The sequence below is a fragment of the Halichoerus grypus genome, chromosome 6 (genome assembly GCF_964656455.1).
Source record: "Halichoerus grypus chromosome 6, mHalGry1.hap1.1, whole genome shotgun sequence".
NCBI lineage: Eukaryota > Metazoa > Chordata > Mammalia > Carnivora > Phocidae > Halichoerus > Halichoerus grypus.
In genome coordinates this window covers 21,523,540-21,543,753 of record NC_135717.1, presented here as the reverse complement: position 1 = coordinate 21,543,753, position 20,214 = coordinate 21,523,540, and the positions used below count along the sequence as shown (strand labels likewise).

Below are 20,214 nucleotides of genomic sequence, written 5' to 3'. Positions count from 1 at the left end.
CAAGACTGACTTTAGAGGCTGCACATATTTTGTTTGGCTCACACAATGTGGTTTTTTCAAAAAAAAAAAATCTGGGCTCAAGTTTAACAATGGCAAGTATTCATTAAAAAAAAAAAAAAAACAGTAATAAAAACCTGGATTTCTGGCTCCTCTGGGAAGTAAGAAGATTGAACAAGTTGGGCCAGCACTCCCACATGGGAACAAGGGGCTGGAGCTTTCTCCTGCTCACTACAGGCCTCGCCTCTCCAGCTCCACCCTATGCTTGGCCTGAGATCCTGAGGTAAGAACAGGAACCTCAAAACAGCCTCGGAGCTTTTCCTCAGGGAGCTTCAGCATGTTTTGGGGAGGCACGTGCCACCTGAGGCAGCACAAATGTACCCATCTCTCTAGGAAGTCCTTGTTCTCCATCTTGGTCCCTCTGAGAAGACCACAGGCTCCTTTCCCTGCTCCCTCTTTCCCCTTGGAGAAGGGTCCTTCCCCGGCCTGCCTCACCTGCCCACTCCAGCATGCCTTCAATATTCTCCGCTGCCCCAGGCACAAGGCGGGTCTGATCTGTGTCCTCCAGCCTGAGGATGAAGCTCCCCTGGTGCTTCTTGGCAAAGATATAGTTGTACAGGGCAGTGCGGAGGCCGCCCAGGTGCAAGAAGCCTGGGGAAAAAAGAGAACAGCTCAGACAAGACAGGGAAGATTAACTGACACACCTCAGCCAAGAAGCAAGCAAGCCCTGCTTGTAACAGGATGTCCCAGTGAGTATCAAAGCTCAAAAAACTGCTACCCCGTCCCATCTTTCTAGCCAGGACCCAGACAGACAGCGACAGAGGATGGGAGTGGTCCACTCGTTTAGCCCCTCATCCCGGAAGTAGAAGACCACCCACGTCTTAGAGCGTGTAATGTTGTAAAGAAGACTCCAACTCTCCCCAGCTGCACCCACTGTTCTATTTCGAGATGTGCCTCAAAGCCAAGTTTTACCCATATGAGGACAAGCAGAGGATTATCCATGGAAGCCATATCACACGTGCACTTAGCGTGTGCAAATTCAGTGATGTGCTTGGGTAAAAAAAAAAAATTAATTACAAACTGGAGATACCATACAATTACATTTTGCATAGATTCTCTGATTTTCACCTGAAGTTCTGGCTTTGAACACCAAAAGTAATACTTGATTCCACTATATTTCTCTTCACCTGAGTTCAAACTCCTAAGATTTTACTTTTCTTTTTTTTTTTTTTTTTTTTTTTATTCATTCATTTGAGACACAGAGATACAGAGAGAGAGAGAAAGCATGAGCAGGGAGAGAGGCAGAGGGAGAAGCAGGCTCCTTGCTGAGCCAGGAACCCGATGCGGGGCTCGATCCCAGGACCCTGGGATCATGACCTGAGCCGAAGGCAGACGCTCAACCATCTGAGCCACCCAGGCGCCCCAGATTTTACTTTTCTATCATTCCTGACTGAAAGCTTAAAATTAAGCATTTTCCCATTTCCCCTTGTCCTGTCTTCTTCGGTCCAGGCCACGGCCCTGTCTCCACGATGAGCTTCGCTGCATCTACAGAAACAGGAGGCAGCAAAGGACACGAAAGGCAGACTCCCGTTCAACACTGATTATGTGTGACTTTCTGCTGGTTATCGCAAGGCCACCACAAAATCAGTGGTCCCCAAGATGGAAGATGGGGGTCCAGTAATTGAAAGCAAGACCCCTTAAATCAAATAAACCTGGATTTAAATTCTGCATCCATTTACTGGTTGCTATCCCGTGGGCACTCTACTTGTCTGAGCTTCAGTCTTCATCTGTTAGAGATTAAAAACAAAAAATGGAAACCTCCCTTACACAGTTGTTATGAGACCTAAATGTTGATCAAAGTACAGCTTTCCATTAATTTTAGTAATTAGTGATCTCGGTTGCTTGATAATTCTTTTATCTGTCTGTAGTCAACAACCTTTTCTGTATGGGCTTTTCCTGCAAATTAGCAAGGAAAATGAGAACTATAATCGTAATAGAGAATATTGTTTATTAAGCTCTAGGAACACCAGACCTTGCTAAGTGCCTCAGCTGCATTAGTTCAAACCCATGAGGCAGGTACCATCACTCGACCTGACAGAGGGTAAAACTCAGAAGCTCAGAAAGGTTATGTAATTTGCCCATGTCACACAGCTGGAAGTGGCAAAGCCAGCAATCCGGACCCAGCCAATCTCAGGCCTTGGCACCCAACTACTATGAGTGCTCTGCAAAGCAAGGCACAGACCAGTGCTGGTCTGCAAACTGTTGCCAGTTCACAACAAAGTACAGAAATTGAGAATAAATGTTTAGAAACTTAACAGTAATGTGACAGAGTAATTTTATATCTGGTGAATCTAGTAACAATAGGCTCACATTTTGTATGCTTTTAAAATTTTTCTTTTTACTAACTCATTTATGTTGGTTCTATAAAAATATGGATCCACAATCAATTGGGAATTAAAAACCAGTCCTGTCACAACGGTTTGAGAAGCCCACTCTGCATTCTACTGCCTGCCAGGAAAGATCCTGTCACTCTGTGCTGCTGGGATCCTGCCACAAAGGAAGCGTTACGTGTGGATCCTAAGGTTCAGAATGAGAGAGACACGCTCGGTGGGGAGAGGGCAGAAGGTGGGCTCCCTGAGAAAAAAACCGGGGGACTAGCGGGGAGGCCCCGACAAGATCTCCACTAGAGTAAACAATGAGCCCCTGCCTCCCTCTCTAACCACAGGGCCTTTGTACCTGCAATTTCCTCTGCCCAAAAGTTCCTCCTATAGGCTTAAGGGTAGTTAGCTTCTTGTGTTTTGGTTCTCAGCTCAAATGATACGTCCTCAACGAGGCCTTCTTGAGCTTCCTACCTAATCCCCAGCTCCCTACCCTGCTTCGTTTCTCTCGTGGCACCTGTGACTATCTAAAAGTAGTTATTTTTACACGTTGTTTGTCGCGGTCACTACAACGTAGGCTTCTTGAGAACAGGAGCCATACGTTCCCGATGACCACCGTATCCAATGCCTAAACGGTACGTAGTACACAGTTTGTATTCGGTACACATTTATTGAATACACGAATAAGAGACCTAAAGAGATGGTACGCAAAGAACTTCCTGGCTATGTGAATAATTTCCGCTCGTAGACCTGTTTCTGCCTCTGTAAAATGGGGTCGCGCTGCCCGCCCAGTCTGACTCCACCGGAAGGGATTCTTTCGGGAACCTTCGGGGGGCGGGCACGGGACGGTGGACAGCGACCTGCAGCGTCACGTCCGCCAAGGTTACCTGTGGGACTGGGGGCGAACCGCACTCGCACCGCAGCCCCGGGATCAGTGCCCAGGCTGGCCTCGCGCCGTCCCATGGGCCGGCCCAAGGCCGCTGGGGGCCTCACGGACTGCAGCAGCCTCTTCAGGAGCACCGCCATGTGGAATGGAAACGCACACGTGGGCTTCCTCGTGCATCACTTCCGGGGCTTCTCCCAGCCAGTCCGCTTCAGCCACAGAGGGCGCAACCCCGCCCCTTAAAGGCGCAGGCCTCCTAGCTTGCAAGCCCACGCCCCCCAGCGCGGCTGCGGCCCCACGAGGCCTCAAGGGGGCAGAGCCCTTTGAGCGGGAGATTTCCCGGACCCGCCCCCCTCGGCTCCCGAAAGCTAAAGCGTGGCAGGGGCCGGGCCGGGAAAGCGGAGGAGGCGGGTCTCCATAGAAACGTCCACCTGTTTCCGGCCAGGCTGTGCGAGATTAGGGGCTGCTGCGGGGGCCAATCTCAGCTAGCTCGCTTTTTCCCAGCGGCCTCTGCGGGAGTGGTGGGTGTTGTACACAATCATCATGGCGGCGGCCGGAGCCCCGGATGGTGAGTGTGGCGGGGGTGGCGAGTGCCCGGGTTGGGCCCAGGTGAAGCCGGCTTCGGGGAGGGATGCGGCCCGGTCCGGTGGGGAGTAGCCAGGCTCGGGAGCGGAGGTCCGGCGGCGCCCGAGCGGGATTCGGTCCCAGGCCCAGCCTGCGGCGAGCGCCCACCCCCCCCAACCCCCTTGCAGGCATGGAGGAACCTGGCATGGACACGGAGGCCGAGACGGTGGCGACCGAGGCCCCCGCGCGGCCCCTGAACTGCGTGGAGGCCGAAACCGCGGCGGGGGCGGCGGCCGAGGACTCTTGCGCGGCGCGAGGTAGCCTGCAGCCGGCGCCGGCCCAGCCCCCTGGGGACTCTGCGGCCCAGGCCTCGGTCAGCAACGGCGAGGACGCGGGCGGCGGCGCGGGCAGGGAGCTGGTGGACTTGAAGATCATCTGGAATAAGACTAAGCACGACGTGAAGTTTCCCTTGGATAGCACAGGCTCCGAACTAAAACAGAAGATTCACTCGATTACAGGTAATCGCAGTGGTACTGTCAGGGGACAAGGCAGCCTTACCTACCCCGCCTGCCGATTCCTAGTGCTCGCACTGTGTTAGGCACCACGCGGGCCACTCTTTGCATCCGCTCCCTCAATGCTTGGAATAGTTCTCCGGAGTAAGTACTGGTATACCCATTATTCAGGTGGGGAAAATGAGACCCAAGATGATAGAGCTAGAAAGTGGCTGAGCCGAGATTCAGGCCCAGGTCTGACTCTTAGGCCCAGGCTTCTAATCAGTGCTGTTCCACACATCTCTTATGAAAATCTGAAGCGCATGTTAAATTTACAGCTCCTAAGCCCTTTTCCCTGGAGAGTTTGATTCAGTGGATCTGGAATGTGGCCAGGAATTAATTTTTAGCAAATATCTTGGGTAATTCTCATAAGAGAAATTTAGGAAACATTGCTGTTGATTATCATGCTGGCCCCTTCACAGATCCTCATATTTAATTTTTAGTCTTGTTTTGTTAACAGTAATTCACCAACTGAAATTATTTCTTTTTTAAGCTTTCTCCATGTAGCCTGTGAGCACAGGGTAAAAACAAGAACTTTATCCTTATTGGTTTCTGTATCGCTGAGGCCTGTAGATTTTCAGTATTTGCGTGATCAGAGGATTGAGGAACGACTCGGAATGAATGACAGCTAACATTATTGAACGATTACTTAATGCCAGACACTGCACTAAGTGTCTGTTTCAATCCTTAAAAGAAGTCTACGCAGAAGGAAATGCTGCTGTCACAATTATAAAATTTTGGAAACAGGCTCAGAGGTTGTCAGTTGCCTGAGCGCACAAAGGTGCTGGAGCAGTATTCATTTCCAGGTCTTTTGCCAAACGGCTCTTGTCCAGGTACATTTTTCATCCCTTTCTTTCACTGTCTCCTTTTCCCAAGGTCTCCCTCCTGCCATGCAGAAAGTCATGTATAAGGGACTCGTCCCTGAGGATAAGACGTTGAGAGAAATAAAAGTGACCAGCGGAGCCAAGATCATGGTGGTTGGCTCCACGATAAATGATGTTTTAGCCGTAAACACACCCAAAGATGCTGCCCAGCAGGATGCAAAGGCCGAAGAGAACAAGAAGGAACCACTCTGCAGGCAGAAAGTGAGTCTGTCATGTGATTGGTAGTCCTGGGAAGTTTGGGGCTTTGTCCTCTGGAGCCTTGGCTGGTTATATTCTCCCTAGAATAAGCTCCTTTTCGGACAGGGCCCATGATGGAAATTTATGGCAGCAGTTGGGTGCCGCTGACTGTTGAGTGGAGGTGACAACTACCTGAGATTTGCAACTTTGTCTCATCTGGCGGGTCAGTGTGTCTCAAGTCTCTTTACTTTAGGATAAGGCCTTTGTAAAGGCAGGCTTCAGACAAGTATTGAAAGGAATCAGATGTGCGTTTCTCTTTAGTGCCAGAGAAAAATGCCACCAACAGAATGAACCCCCCCCGCCCCCATTTTGTACAAGTGCTTACATTTGTTTTTTGGTTTGTGGCTTTCCCCAAGTCAGGCCATTTCTGGATAGCCATAGAACTCGGCAGCTTTCAGAGGTTCCTCTAAAACTGACTTTTTCAGGAAGCCAAATGAAGCTGACTAGGAACATAACTACACTGCCTGTTTTTTTGTTTTTTTTTTTCCTTTTAGTCCATGAAATGGAGACTTGATTTTTTATATCCTGTTGCTCATTTTGGATGGAAGAGATCCAGCCTTGTCTTGTGCTCATTGTAGCGATTAAAATTCCTTTTCGTAATTAGGAAAAGTGAGAGTTATTTCACTACGGAGGGAACTGGTTCGAAGAACCATCACTTGCAACCTTACCACCCAGAGAGCCCACTCATTGTCATGGAGCCTCTTGGCCACGACTAGCGGCTTTCCAGGAAAACAGATATTCTCAACTTAACCTGTGTCCCGAGTAGCGTAGATCAATTTGGGGGTTTTTGTTTGTTGTGTTGTTTTTCTTGTTTTTTTAGTTTTGTGTTTTTAGAGTAGACCAGTTTGAACCAAGATTGATTTTAGTGACTCTAGGCACCAAGGCATATGGCTAATAGTGTGAGAAAGATACAGTTTTGTGTTACAGGCCCATGACCCTCTATGTGTGCTTCCAAAACCTGACCAGGCATCAAAACTTGACCAGAATTACTGTGAATATCCATGTTTTGCTACAAAAACATTAATGTGTTCGAATGACAAGGTACTGCCCCAGATCCTGCAGAGGATAACTTGTAACATGTTTTTAAACCGTATTGCTTTTATAAAGTCCATAAGACTTGGGTTTTATAAAACTCTAAAATATCTTACAGGGTTTTAGATGAGAAGTTGTAAAACTATATTAACATCTAAAAGGTGTTTATTTGGACCCTTTCACCCCCGAATATGGGGTCAAAATGTAACCAATTGACTTCTTTTCCACTTACTTGTTTCCTCTGCCACATACATGAAATTGTCAAATGTGAGCATGTCAGAAGTGAGTGAGTGTTCCCACTGGTCACACCCTTGGAGCTTTATATGCTTCTTAAACATAGGTTTTGAGTTACTAATGGTAGCTTAACATCCTTAAAGCTGTTTTCCACAGTACAGGGAAAATTCTTCTAAAAGATCTTTGCGAGGTATGAGTCAAATTAAGCTGTTAATTTCTGCTGCTCTGTTTCATTGATGCTAGTTAGGAGGAGTTAACACGGCCTTAATGAGAAGGACCCGTTCTCCTGGCTTTTTGTCAGCTTGCTCAGGAATCTGGGGCTGCTCCGTATCAGGACCCTTTGCTAGCAGTCTGGCAGTATTGAGTTTATCCCTGCCAGAGGGTCTCTGCCGTGCCAGGGAGGGTTGGAAGTGGCTCATGACTACGTGGTGCTTCCATTTGGTGGAGTTGTTCCCTTTCACCCGCTTGCTGCGCCATAGTTTCAGCTTTACCAAATAGTGACCAGACAGTGACCTATAAAGCTGTCGGTGGAGAGGAGACAAGCTCAGGCATTTGGGCTGCTCAAGATCTGTTTTAGGGAGCCATGAGCCTAGTGAGAACCCTTAACAAGCTGCCTCAAACCCTGGGGGGGGCAGGGGCGGGATCAGAGACTTGTTAACGTCAGTCTGTAGAGGAATCGGCATTTGTCTCCGAAATACTCTCTTGTGGCCTTTTGTGTAGCTGGGGTTGGGGGTGGGGTAGTGGGGAAGATTTCTACAGTAGTCTGAGTTTCCATTTGTTGAAGAAATGCCCCTTGTAGGCAGTTAGGCTGATCATCAGCACTGTTTCTTTGGGAGTTGAAGTTGGCAGGGATGGCTGTCATTTTGTACTTACCAGGAGAACACCCTTTGCGTTTCTCTTTAGCGCAATGTTTATCCCTTTCAGTGGCAGTGTTTTTTTTGGGGGGGGGGGTCAGAGGAGGGGATAGTTTATTTGAGTTAGATCCGGAAGCCTTAGTTGCTCTAGAACTTTGATGTCTAACACAACAGCCACGCAAAGCGTAGTAAAATTCGGTAACGTTGAGAATTTAGTCCCTCAGTCATGTTAGCCACCTTTCATGTGCTTCCTAGACCCGAGGGTCTCGTGGCTACTGTCTGAGACAGCATGGATGTAGGACATGTCTAGCATCAGAGACCTCACCACCGGACAGCGCTGCTCTCTCATGTCAGAGGACCTGTAATCTGTACACAGTGAAAGCTTTTGACCCGGAACGTGAAGGCTTTTTTCCCTCTTTTTCAGAAAGGTAGTAACATGACTAAAATGCAGTCAGCTGTTTCATTTATTATCTCTTCTGACTTATGTTCCAGCAACACAGGAAAGTGTTGGATAAAGGAAAACCCGAAGATGTGATGCCATCTGTTAAGGGTGCCCAGGTAAGCCAGACTCCTTTGTGAGCGTTGCGAAAACGCGCCAGGCCCATCTTCTGACTTCCTGAGGTTCCTGTGATCACGTCCTCACATCCTGTCCCTGGTCCTTCCTTGTGTGTCTTTGTTTCTGATGCGTGTCTCTCACTGCGCTCCCATACCTCCAGGAGCGCCTGCCAACGGTACCCTTATCCGGCATGTACAACAAATCCGGAGGCAAAGTGAGACTCACCTTCAAGCTGGAACAAGACCAGCTGTGGATCGGCACTAAAGGTAGGCTCCCGCTCCCGGCCCTTCCCAGCTCGCTGCCTCAGGCACCCAGCAGCACTCGGGCTTGGGTGCAACTCTGCTTCTCCTGAGGTCTCTCTCTTCACCGTGCTTTGCGTGCCCTTGGCTTTTTGTCTTTGCTTTTAGATGCTCACCTTCTGTCTGGACCCTTTTCCCCTCATTCTTTTCAGTCTTATGTCAGGGCCAGTCCATCAACAGTGGCTCTTCACTTGTACCCAAAACCAGAGGTCCCAGATGTGTAGCCTGAGGGCCAGGTGTGGCCCCCAGACCAGGGTTTTTTGGATTTACCCACATTCTGTAAAAATTAAAGAGATTTCACTTGATCTGATGTGGGGGTTTTTGGGCTTCTCTTGAAAAAAAAAAAAAAATCAAAAGATGCAGGCATTCTGGACCTGCATTCTCACATGGCAGCGATCAGCTGGAGCCAAGTAGTAGGTTCAGATGAGCCATGCCACAGTCCTCACTGTCCGTGTACCTCATATGGAGCCAGCTTTGTTCATGTAATGTCACCTGCCTGGCCCCTGGAGGTCAGAATTTGTCCCTGTACTGGGTGCATTTTCCTAGTACCGTGGACCCATCCCTCCCTCCCTACCTGTATGTGCTCTGCCTGCCCCCACCTACGCCTGCCTGTGCCTGGTGGGGCGGGCTTGCTGCTTGCTGTTGGCTGGGAATTGTCTCTGACTCTCTTCCCCCTCTATTCCCTCAGGTGGTTCAAAGTCTTGTCAGTTACGCTCCAGAATTATCTGTGTCCCTTTTTTTTTTTTGCCACTCTGTTTTGCCATTTAAGACTCTTAGCATCTTTAAACTTGGTTTGTTAAAGCAAGTTAACCTATTTCCCTGCCCTGTCTGTGTTCTGTTGTGTCCTACCCATCTTCCTCCCTGGTTCCCATGCTCAGCAACCTTTGGCCTGGAAGAACCAAGTTCAAATGCCTAAACGTAGTGTCCGGTGTTGTCCGATTTTGGACCTAGACTCCTGCCCCGCTTGCCCCGTTACACGCTGTGGGCTTCAGCTGCACTAGCCTGCAATTTCCACCGTGCTCTGCACAGCCCCACGTCTTTGCTCCTGCTGGGCCCTTACCTGGAATGCCTTCTTCCCATTCCTCATTGTTAATAAAATCTCCGGAGGCCCTACTTTAATGTCCTTCCCTAACGAAGCCTTCCCCAACGCCTCCCCCACCCTCCAAATGAATTGCTGCCGCTTCTGTTCATAGAGCGCTCCGTTTACATCCCCAGAGCACTCATTACTTTCTGACTTGTCTGTCCCCCTGTTAGATTCCCGGAGGGAACCGAACATGCCTAATTCACCTGGTTCTGGCCAGCACTGTAGGTATTCAGTGTTCGAGGTAAATGCTAAAGAGAAGTACAGGGGGTCACAGCACATGAGGTTGACTGGTTTCAGGGACAGGCCATTCGGTATGACTCCGCTTTGAGCGGGACCACAGACTTACGGGAAGTAGTGAGCGGGGCGATGGGGCATGAGGCGTTTTCTCATTCCGAATGCTGACACAGGCGTTCTTGTCTATCGCTCTGTGCTGGTCCGTAAAGTGAACAAAGACCTGAATGCCAAAAGCACAGGAGTGTTCTCACGATTCTATGGTAACTTGTTGTATCTCGTCCCTTTCACCCTCGACTCTAACTGCATGGTCAGAGCAAGTGTTGCAGAACGCGTAAGGGCTTCCCCGGTCTTCCCACGGGCCTTCAGACCCTTTCGTGGGTCCCGCGGTCCGTGCTCATCCACCGTGAGCTGCCCTGCCTCTGTTGGCCCCTTCCTCGGCCGCGACTTTGCGGGTGATTTTGCTTAGTTCTCCGTCGTTGCGCTGACTTGCCCAATTCCTGCCTCTTCCCCCACTTCCGCTTTCTCTTCCGGGCAGTCTACTGGAAGGCCACTGCTGAGGCGGATGCAGGACGTCACCTGTGGGCCGCGAGGCTAGGTGTGGGCTGGGGAGGCCGGCGAGGACTCCGGCTGTAAGTGCTCGTTGGTTCCTCAGGGAACATTTCCGTGGTAGGAGACCGTGTAGGAAGCACGTTCTCACCGCAGGCCCGAAGTGGAACCTCCCGTACCTGGGGTGGAGGTGTTCTCTCAGCTCAGAGGAGTTGCTGCTTTCCCGCTTTGGCACGAAGGCAGCACTCGAAAGAATCGTGACGGGTTGGGGTTTCAGAGCTATCGAAAGCCTCCTTCCTCACCAGCCCGATGAAAGAGCACGGCCAAGAGTGCCGTCTTCACGGGCGACAGGGCCGAGATTTTCGCTCTCACGCAAACCACTGTAGCGATGTGTGTCAGGCAGGGTTCTCGCTGGCCCAGGAGTCCTGTCCCCTGAGCGTCCTGAGCACCCCTCCCAGCAGGACAGCCTGTTCTGGGAGTTGGCCACCAGCCACCGGCTTCATCTTTCCGCTGGCGAGAAGCTGCTGCGGGACGACCATCCCACTTGCAAGACCACTCTTTCTTGCAAGTGGGGCGTTGCACGGAGTGACAGTCAAGGCTCCTACTTGCAGCTTCAGCTCTGTCCCTGGTAGCGAGAGTAAGGCCCGGCAGCGAGCAGAACCAGCTTCAGGCAGGAAACGTGGATGGGCCAAGCCAGGGGGCGGGGGGGGGGGGGGGGGGGCATGCGCCCTGTGTGGAGGGGCGGCCAGCCTGATCAAGCTCATCGCTGTCACTCAGGAATGTGGGCCCAGGATCGAGTTTTCAAGAGAAGCCAGAAATGTATCTTTTTGTGTGAAATCTCAGGACATTTCAAGGTGGCTGGTGTTTTAAAAAGTTTCAATCTTAAAAACCGCTGCCGGTCGGGTCCTGCCTGTGGGTCACTGTTTTAGAGCCACTGAAAGTCACAACCCGAATGGACACCTTCACATCCATTCTGCCCACCCCTCATTTTTCAGGCACCAAGGCTCTGGAATGGAAGTAAAATGTCTCCAGTCAGCAGCTAGACTAGAGCCCAGGCCTCTAAATTCCGGGTCTGTTTGGTCAATTCATCCATTGGCAGATTCTCTTTTCCAGGATTTTCTTTCTGCAAAGGCTGTCCTGGGTTTTTTTCAGACTTGGCTTAACTTTGCTGAGAACTTCCCCATCCCCGCTGTGTCTGCTGCTCCCTGGGGAGGGGGGGTTCTTGTTGCGCAGGCACTGCGCCCCCTCCCGCCTTCATGCCCCGCCCTGCGGCGCTGGCCTCACTTCCTGCAGGCTCCTCTCACTCCTGCCATCCCTCACTGCCGCCTCTTTCTTACCTGCCACCCTTGAACTTGCTGCAAAATGTCTTCTGACCCCCCTGTGATAAGTGATACTTTGAGGGCTGATCACAAGAGGTTGTAAATGTTTTAAGAGTACTTCCTCAGGTGTGGGTATGTGGAGGGTTGGGGGGCCGGGAGAGGGGAAGGGGTGGGGGAGGGCAAGTGAGGAGGAGGGTGGAATAGAAACGAGTTGAAAGCCCCACGCACTCCCTGCCTGTGCTAGCCACAGGGGCATGCTGTTGCCTCTGCTCTTGGTCCTCTTGACTGCCCCTCCCCCAGGCGCCAAAGACCTTAGCCAGTGCTGGGCTCGGGCAAGAAGGCTGCAGTGGGAATCCTTGGGTGTTTATAAATTGCCAAACTTTAAAAAAAAATAACACCAGGAAAGCGTTCTCTCTGCTCTCAGAGACCTTTAATATATGCCATGGCAAGTTCTGTTCCCCATTTGCTCCCAAGAAGTTCCCAGCGGCCAAGCAGAGCTCTGGGTGCGCTGGTTAGACGACCCTTTCCCATCATCCTTAGAGCACGTGGGAGACTTGGGATTACAGTAGATCCCAGAGCCACCAAACCTGATGAGGGACTGCTGAGTCACAGGAGTGGACAGGAGGGCCTTTGAGTAATCACTGTAATCCCTCTCAACTAGAGCGGACTGAGAAATTGCCCATGGGCTCCATTAAAAATGTGGTCAGTGAACCTATCGAAGGACATGAAGACTACCACATGATGGTAAGTAGCCCGGCGTGGTTTAGCCTCTCACTGCACTCCCGCTTCTCATCTAGCAGGGAACAGAGTTTTAACTGAGCTTTCTTAACGGACGAAGAAACTCAATATTCAGAAGACGCATGGTTTTAAGACCCTCACGTTTTCTTCATCTCCTTAGAACTCAATCCATGACCTATTCCTAAGTTTATTTTTGCAACGCCCACCCACCCCCCATCAGTTTAAAGGGGATATGTTTTTTATATCTTTACTTTCTTCTCATTTGTAATATTTTTGTCGTTAGATCAGGAAAATAAATACAAGGAGGAGGATTGGCTTGTGGGTTTTCATTTTAACTTTTGTCCTGTGTATAAAACAAAATCTCCCACCAGCCTTGGCATTTGTGGGGACACAGGCGGTCCGCTTCTGTGGTGTGGTGGTGCTCTTCTCAGGCGCAGCCATCAGGTGGCTAAGGACACCGTGGTGAGGACGGAGTCTGTGGTCATCATTCCACATGGAGGTTTATTCTAAAGAGAGCAGGCTGTTCTTTCCCGAGATACAATGTTTGGAGGCATTCCCCGAGTTTGTGCAGAACAAAGCCAAGAATTCAGTGATGCAGGGCACAGAGAACGTGCACTGCTCAGGCAAACCCCTGAGTTTTCCCAGCATGGTTAGGAGGGGCCACTTTAGAAGTGAAGTTTAGTTGCCTAAACTCTGAAGTTACTCTGACAGGGGCCTGACCTGAGCCAGGAGTGGGGTGGGGGCAGGGCTGCCTGCCATTCTCCCTCCGAGGAGGCAGGGTTTTTAGCGTGCAGCCAGCAGCGCTGTAGCTGTGTCAGCCCCGTTCCAGGGATGAGCAGCCGGTGGCTTGACCTCTGCATCGGGGGTAAAAGGTCCCCCGCAGAGGGAGGTGTTGGAAAGTCCCAGGGAAAGGGGGGTCTGGTGTTACGGAAGTTCTCTCTGGGCAGATGGCAGGTCCCCTCTCTTGCCCTGTTGGTGTCTGTCCGCTCAGAGGCGCTGAAGCCAGGCCACGGTTAGGGTTGCAGTCCCGGGTGTCCTGGGAGTGACGATGTCACTGGGGCTGCTTGCAGGCCCTCTGGCGGCCCTCCCACCCCTCATCCTTAAAAAGGATCGCAGACGGATTTGTTCTGCCTACTCAGTTATTTTTCCCATTTACGAAGTCGGCTTCTCGATGTTTTCAGCCAGGCCCCTTCACTCCCTTTTGAAACATTCATCTTACCCATGTTGCCCGTGGCATTCGCAGCCCCACTTTTCAAGCATCCCGGTGAGTGGGATTCCCAGCAAGTTGAGGGGACCATTTCAGACATCCTTAAAGAAATCAGTTTGGATGGTTGATGCTTTAATATTCAGTTCAAATGCTTGTTTCTCTATCGGGTCATTTCTGGCAGAGAGGAGTGCTGATAGTCCCTTCTCTTTACTAAAGGCCATGAAGTGGCACCTTGACCTCTGTCTAAGTGAAAGTAACTTTGCTCATTTTGCAGATGCCATTTCAATAGCTAGATTAATGGTGTCATAGTTCACATCGGAGAGGGATGGCTGTGCTTTTCATTCTTAGGGAAATGTTTAAAAATGCAGAAGAGAACAGAGAAGACTGTAACAAACCCATATATCCATCACCAAGAAATGATTGTTGTAAATATTTCGTGAATTGCTTTAAACCGTTTTTTTTTAATAAAAGAAAACCTACCGACGGCGAATATGTCCCCATTGTCTTCCCCTCCCCCATTACCATGAGCATGATTTCTCATGTGGATCCTTCCCAGCTCTCTGCTTTTGTTTTCGTATAAATCCATGAACGAGATACAGTACTGTTTTGTGTTTTTTCAGTTTTCATAAATGGTATCATGGTATGTATCGTTCTGCAACCTGCTGTTTTTGGTTCGACATTGTGGTCTGTCCGTATTAACTGTAGATCCAGTTCATACCTTTGAAAAATAATCCCGCATTCATACGAATAGGCCACGTCACTTTTAATTTTGCGTTCCCTTACTGATGGATATGTAGGTTGTTTCCAGGTTGTTAACCAGTTGTGACGGTGCTGCTGTGAACATTCAGATTTGTTTCTTTGTGCATGGGTGACAGTGTTTCTGGGGCAGTGGTTCTCAAACTGGTCTCTGTATCAGTAGTACCACGTCGCCTGGGATCTTGTTAGAAACACAGATTCTCAGGCCCCAGACCTCCCAAATCAGATGCTCTAGGGGGTGGAGCCCAACCAGTCTGTTCTAACAAGCCTTCCAGATGGTTCTGATGCACACGCAAGTTTGGGAGCCACTGCTTTAGGGTCGGCTATGCTTAACTCTGCCACCACCCTTTTTGGGGGAAGGGGGGACAGGAGAATGCTCCCTGTGTGCACAGTGTTTCCCCCTTCCCTTCATTAATTCACTTTTCCGCCCTCCTCCGTGTTTGTCGTGCTGCCTGCTCAGTCTCCCGACCTCTGAAGTACCGCTTGGTTTTCCTTTTTCCCTTCCAGGCGTTTCAGTTGGGCCCCACGGAAGCCTCTTACTACTGGGTGTACTGGGTCCCAACTCAATATGTGGATGCAATCAAAGACACTGTGCTGGGGAAGTGGCAGTATTTTTGAAAGCACTTTCACCTCTGGCCCAGGAGACTGACCCAAAGTGAAGGACATTGCTGGGAGAGGCCTGCAGCATCCCTGGATTTCAGAGTTCTGGGACTTTGTTCAAAAACAAACAAAAAACCTATATCCACTCTAAGGCGATGTGGTGACTGAAGCCAGAGGTGATGTACTTTCACCATTAGCTTAATTTTAACTTAAAATCACCGGTTCCCTTTTCTGGCAGTCAGCTTCATACCATTTTTAAAGTCCGTACGGTGGAAATCAATAAATCTGAGTTCCGAGCACGTTGTGTGGAATACTCTTCAGTGCGTTTGAGAGTAGATCTACCAGTTTTGTTTAGAAAGGAATGATCAAAAGCTTGCTGGTTTCCTTTTTTATTTTTATTTGTTTTTTAAGGCGATTTCAACTGAAATATTTTCATAAATCTTCGGTTGCAAACATTTGGACTGCGTTGTGATGAATTGGGTTTTGGTTTTGTTTTTTCTCATATAAAATTGTATGCAAAATGAGGGGGGGTTAGTAAGCCATATTTTTCTGTCCATGGATTCAGATTTCATTTTTTTCCCTTTTGTATGGTCTCACTTCCTAGATTTGAATTTTTGTTTTAAAAACCCAAAGATGTCAGTTCCCGGTTTTGTACCTCATGATGCTTCCTCTCCTGGCCTCCCTCCCACCGTGTTGCTGCTCGAGAACGCACGGTGGGAGAGGAAGAGCTGTTGGGTCTAGGGCAGGGAGCTCTCACGCCTGCTGTGCTGGGTGTCGAGCAGCGGAGTATCTCACAGTGACTCCCGTCCAAACGGCTTGCCCCTTGGGCCGCGGTCTCTGGGGAGTTCCACCTGCTGGTGTCCTGGTTGTCTGGTGCCCTCCCTGATTTGGCTCTGAGGCCCAGCCTGGCATGGGTGTGTCTGGGCTGCGCTGCCCAAAAGCCACAGCTCCCGGGCCGACAAAGGCCTCTTCAACAAGGAGCTGGATGGAAGAACGTTTCTATGGCCATATAGCCTCAGGCCCAGATCCTTCTTTCTTTCGAAATTCCGAGAAATTCTTAAGCAGTCCAACGATTATTTCAATTACTGCTTCTTCATTTGGTCCTTCTGCTCATGCATTATGTTCAAGTGTCCTTCATCCCAGGTTCAGAGATGCTGCCTTTCTCAATAAAAGATCTGTTGACCTAGTGGGTTGGCCGATGTACTTAAACATCGAAAATGGGATAAATTGCTTTCGTGATTAGCTCACCCTCTTCTGGTTTTAGCCCTTATGTTCTTGGTACACGTGAGCTTCTGTTGTCTCCTTATGGCTCGATCGACTCGGACACGAGGGCGAGTCTCTTGGTGAATGATACCCTTTGTGCTCTTTGCTGTTTCTCTGCTGGCTGTCTTTGCAATTCTCCTCTCCCTGGCTGCAGGCTCTCATAGTAAGGTTTGGCGAGAGATTTTCCAAACTTCGCACTCTGGATTCTAGGCTGTTCCCCCTCATCCTGTGAAATGTAATTAGCATGTGTTCGCCTAAGATGACTATTCCTTGTGAGCCAGTTAATGATGATACTCTACGCCCTTCCCTTCCAAGCTGTAGTTCAGGAATCCAGCCCATGTAGACAGACTCGTCGTGCTTTTCACGGTGTAGCCCTTGCCCGGTTACGCATCTGGGCAGGGAACTCTACTCCTGTTTTTGTGGGGGCATACGTACCTATGTGAAGTGTAGCGTCCAAGAAACCACCTGCTTGTCACCCCTTGAAGAAGGAGCAGTCACTGCGGCTTTTCTGTCCCCGTTGGCCTGCAGTTTCTGGAGAAGAAGAGCTTCTGTGCTACTGGTCAGAGCCTCCTCTGCAGCGGACAGGTCTGTGGAGGAAACGATGCCGTAGCAAGCAGAGGGTCCTCTCGGTCTGAACACTGCCCTTTTTGTTGGCCAGTGCCCCTGTCCTGGAGACGTGTCCTGACAGTGCCACACACCCACCTTTGTTCTCGCGAAGCAGGTGTCTCCGTCCCCAGACTGGCCTCACAGTGCTGCTCTCAGAGGCCCTTCCCGCCAGGTCTCCTCGTTTGCCCTGTTCCGTGGCTGCCTGTGCCGTCTTGCCACCCCACCCCACCCCCAGCCCCCTCCAGTGAGAGCGTGTGTGTCCCCTGTCTGCCTGTTCCCCAAGGGCCAAACCGCTTCTCACTCAGGCTGCTGTCATTTCTAGACAGGACCAAAGCCTGCGTGAGCCTTTTTATTTTACGTAAAATGGTGCTTTTTTTCCTTACTTCAAGATACTATATATAAATAATAATGTCAACGACATCTTTTCGTACAGAGCCGTTGGAGTATTGTTTTACAGAGCTCAGTAAATTTGCTAGAACGATCTCGAGCTCTGGCTCCTGACCCTGTCTGCATGGAGACCTTGCTGGGAGCCCTCGGGAGAGCAGAGGTGGACAGCACCAGAAGCCACTGGGAGAAGTATTGGACTTAGATCCATGTCTGGGTCACAGCAGTATTCACGGTTTTTCCCTCGGTCCCGTGAGCGGTCTCTTCCTAACCTTGTTTACGGTCCAGAATGTTCTGACTAAATCTGTGTTAGTAAATTGAAGTCCTCGTCCCCCTCGGTGGCATCACAGTGTTAATTTGTCCTCAGGATTGTTTCCGTGCGGTCCCTTCGCTGGGGCTGTGCCCTCCCTCACTGTGGCAGAGGACATGCATCAGGACGAGCTGGTCCCCAGGTGGGGCTCGGCGCGCGGGGAGCCAGGCTCGTCCTCTCTTCCCTGTGGGGCCCTTCTCCACGCTTCCCGAGGGGCTGCTCCCTCCCCTAGGGTTTGTGCTGGCGGTCATCCTGCGGGGCTTTGCTCATAGACGGCAGGCCTTTCTTCCCTCCCAGAGACCACTTGGCAGAGCGATGACCAGGTCACCCCGGCCAGGCCCCAGGCCCACGCAGCTCTGGTTCTGTCAGTCCGGTCCTCTGAAAAGCCGACTCGCGAGCTGCCGGAACTCTCCGGTATGAGTATTTTCACTGAAGCTGGGCCTTTCGCAAGTAGTGTTCGCTCTTCTTAGATGCTATTGAACTGAGCTAAGGATGTCTCTTGGACACGGTGGGGGCCAGTGAGGCCTCAGTAGGCTTCTTAGTTGCTGCTCTGTCTTACAAGGGCCAAAGAGACCAACTCTGCCACTTTGCCACGTCTCAGAAAAGTTGCCATATTTCAGCTGAAAGGGACTTGCTTTCCTTTTTTCCTTACTTTAACCATGTGCCTGGAGGAGCCATCTTGGGCTCTTGCACTTGGCCCACCCTTTCTTTGCTGGGGCAGCGAAGGGGAATGGATAGACTCCGTGTGCCAGGGCCGTGCAAGGGCAGGCTTGCTTTCCACCCCATCTTCTTATGAGGGAGACCTTTCTCTTGCTCCTTGCTGCTCTCTTCATGCCTGTTGTCTTGGAAAAGGATGGTCCCTTTGTCTGAAGGCTTTGTGAGGAAGTCCTCTCCAGGGAGGAGGGACACCTGTTTGCTAATAGGGCCGCACGGCCTCTCCGAAGTTACAGGTGGTCAGGAGCCCTCCGAAGTGCAGAACATCTGGCACCTCGACCGGCCAGGCTGGGTGGTTATACTGCTCTCTCAATTTCTAGAAACCTCTTTCCTTTTCTTTCTTAAAGAGTTCTGCAGAATTATTTGACAATATACGTAAGTACCATGTTTTCTTGTGGTGTGCGCTCTGTCCTGGTTTCTGTTTTTAAATCAAATGCCTGTTTGGGAGGAGATGAACGTATTTAGTCTATTAGATCTGCGCTGCTGGATTTTTTTTTAAAGTGTAACCTTGACTAGCTGTCTTATTGTTTATCCTGTAAGATTAGTCTATCAATTAAAGTTTGATAATTAATTGCGTCTCCTTTTCCTTCCAGTTTTTCATGCGCCTGATCCATACTGGGCATTGCCCGATATTTGGGACTGGGCCCGGGCCTGTTTTTATTGCTGCTGTGGTCTGCTATAGTACTGTTTTATGTATTTGGCTTTAAGTATACCCAAAATTGTTCCTGTGCAAAACAGGCGATACAGCGATTTTGGTTTATTTCCTGTGTTAGCCAGAATGACCAACTGGTCGGACACACTCGGGGTAGGGCAGCCCTCCTTCCGTGCTCCGGCCTCCAGGCGTCAGGGAAGCTGCCTCCCTGTCCTTAAGCCTTCTGACTAGTGCCGTGCGTGACTTCACCTGGCCACTCAGCCTTCGAGGACGTGTTTAATAAATCACTGGGATGGAGCTACAGCTCTTGCGGCAAGCTGCGAAGACCGGGGCGGGGGGCAGGGGGGAGATCTATTTCCCAAAACAGGACAAAAACAGTCCTTGGCATGAGGAGTCATTATAGTTTGTCACAACTGGTTTTGACCCAGTACCACCCGCGGGGCCCTCTCTTCTTCTCTGCCCACTTTGTAAATGTTCCTGAAGGTTCTGGTCTCCTTGCCCCTCCCCCCATCTTCCCAGTATCTCAGTCCCAAAGCAACGCTGTCAGGTCCTTAAGGATCTGCTCTGTGGGGGAGAGGGCTGGACTGTGCCATGTGCTGTACGCTGGTTGATGGCCACCTGGAGAATCTTCTGTCTGTGCAGAGGGTGCTGCTGGATCTTATCCCAGTTTTGAAGAGTTCTCTCAGGCCCCTTCAAACTAACAGGATGATCGGCCCCTCAGATGGAGAATGAGATAAACGCCAGCCTAAATCCCTTACCGTACCTTCTGGGGAGGTGTGTGACGTTCTGTCAACGGTAGTAACTGACAGAACCCTTTCTGTGGTAGGCACCCCACGAATTAGACAGGGCAAGAGGCAATGGACTTCTTCCTACTCTTGCTCAAGAGGTGCTCTGGTCAGCCCATCCATGCTACCGGAGCATTACACGCTTCCCACGCACGAGCTCTCTGCCACACTACGTGGCCCGTTTGAGCCAGGATTAGCCCCTCTGGCTTTCCCTAGTTTACCAAGGCTAATTTTGATCTGAAGCCTTGTTAGCCTTACTCTCCTGATAGAACCTTTCCTACTGTTCACCCCATTTTATAACTCCGAAATTCTCAAGTTTCTTGCTTCTGTTTTACCCCTCTCCCCCTTATCTAATTTTAATTTCTTGCTGTTTTCCCTTTTTTTGTTGTTGTTTTGCTTTGGACATTTTCAAACCTACAGAAAGTTGAATATGCTATAGTGACCACCTCTTACTTTTCACCTGGCTTTCACCAGTTGTTAAAATACTAACCACACATTGCTTGCTTGCTTCCCCAGACACACGTGCACTTTATTTTACTGGAACGTT

At 50.2% G+C, this 20,214-nt stretch overlaps 2 protein-coding genes across 9 annotated transcripts in view; one reads left to right on the top strand and one right to left on the bottom strand.

Annotated features, from left to right (window-relative positions):
• The window catches only part of EARS2 (glutamyl-tRNA synthetase 2, mitochondrial), a 29,444-nt gene extending 25,898 nt beyond the window's left edge, over positions 1-3,546 (bottom strand). For 2 of the 3 annotated variants that reach the window (XR_013448819.1, XM_036111174.2), the window contains exons 1-2: positions 3,263-3,546; positions 493-648 (exon numbers count right to left, since the gene is read on the bottom strand). Coding sequence is in view for 2 of the 3 variants with exons in the window: in XM_036111174.2 (XP_035967067.1) it covers positions 493-648; positions 3,263-3,401 (295 nt within the window). In the remaining variant the exon portion in view is untranslated. The other variant, XM_078074688.1, reaches the window with a different exon arrangement.
• A 119-nt stretch (positions 3,547-3,665) lies between these two features.
• Positions 3,666-18,806, top strand: UBFD1 (ubiquitin family domain containing 1). 6 transcript variants are annotated; one of them, XM_036111178.2, is made up of 8 exons: positions 3,666-3,826; positions 4,011-4,340; positions 5,250-5,458; positions 8,107-8,172; positions 8,331-8,436; positions 9,724-9,794; positions 12,314-12,396; positions 17,256-17,393. In XM_036111178.2, exons 1-7 carry the CDS (start codon positions 3,802-3,804, stop codon positions 12,392-12,394), a joined length of 888 nt encoding a protein of 295 aa, XP_035967071.1. In that variant the 5' UTR covers positions 3,666-3,801; the 3' UTR covers positions 12,395-12,396; positions 17,256-17,393. The 6 variants fall into 6 exon arrangements, with proteins under 6 accessions (XP_035967071.1, XP_035967070.1, XP_035967068.1 ...); XM_036111177.2 differs by lacking the exon at positions 17,256-17,393 and adding an exon at positions 14,861-15,000; XM_036111175.2 differs by lacking the exon at positions 9,724-9,794 and having other exon boundaries at positions 17,256-18,806.
• Positions 18,807-20,214: the final 1,408 nt, after the last annotated feature.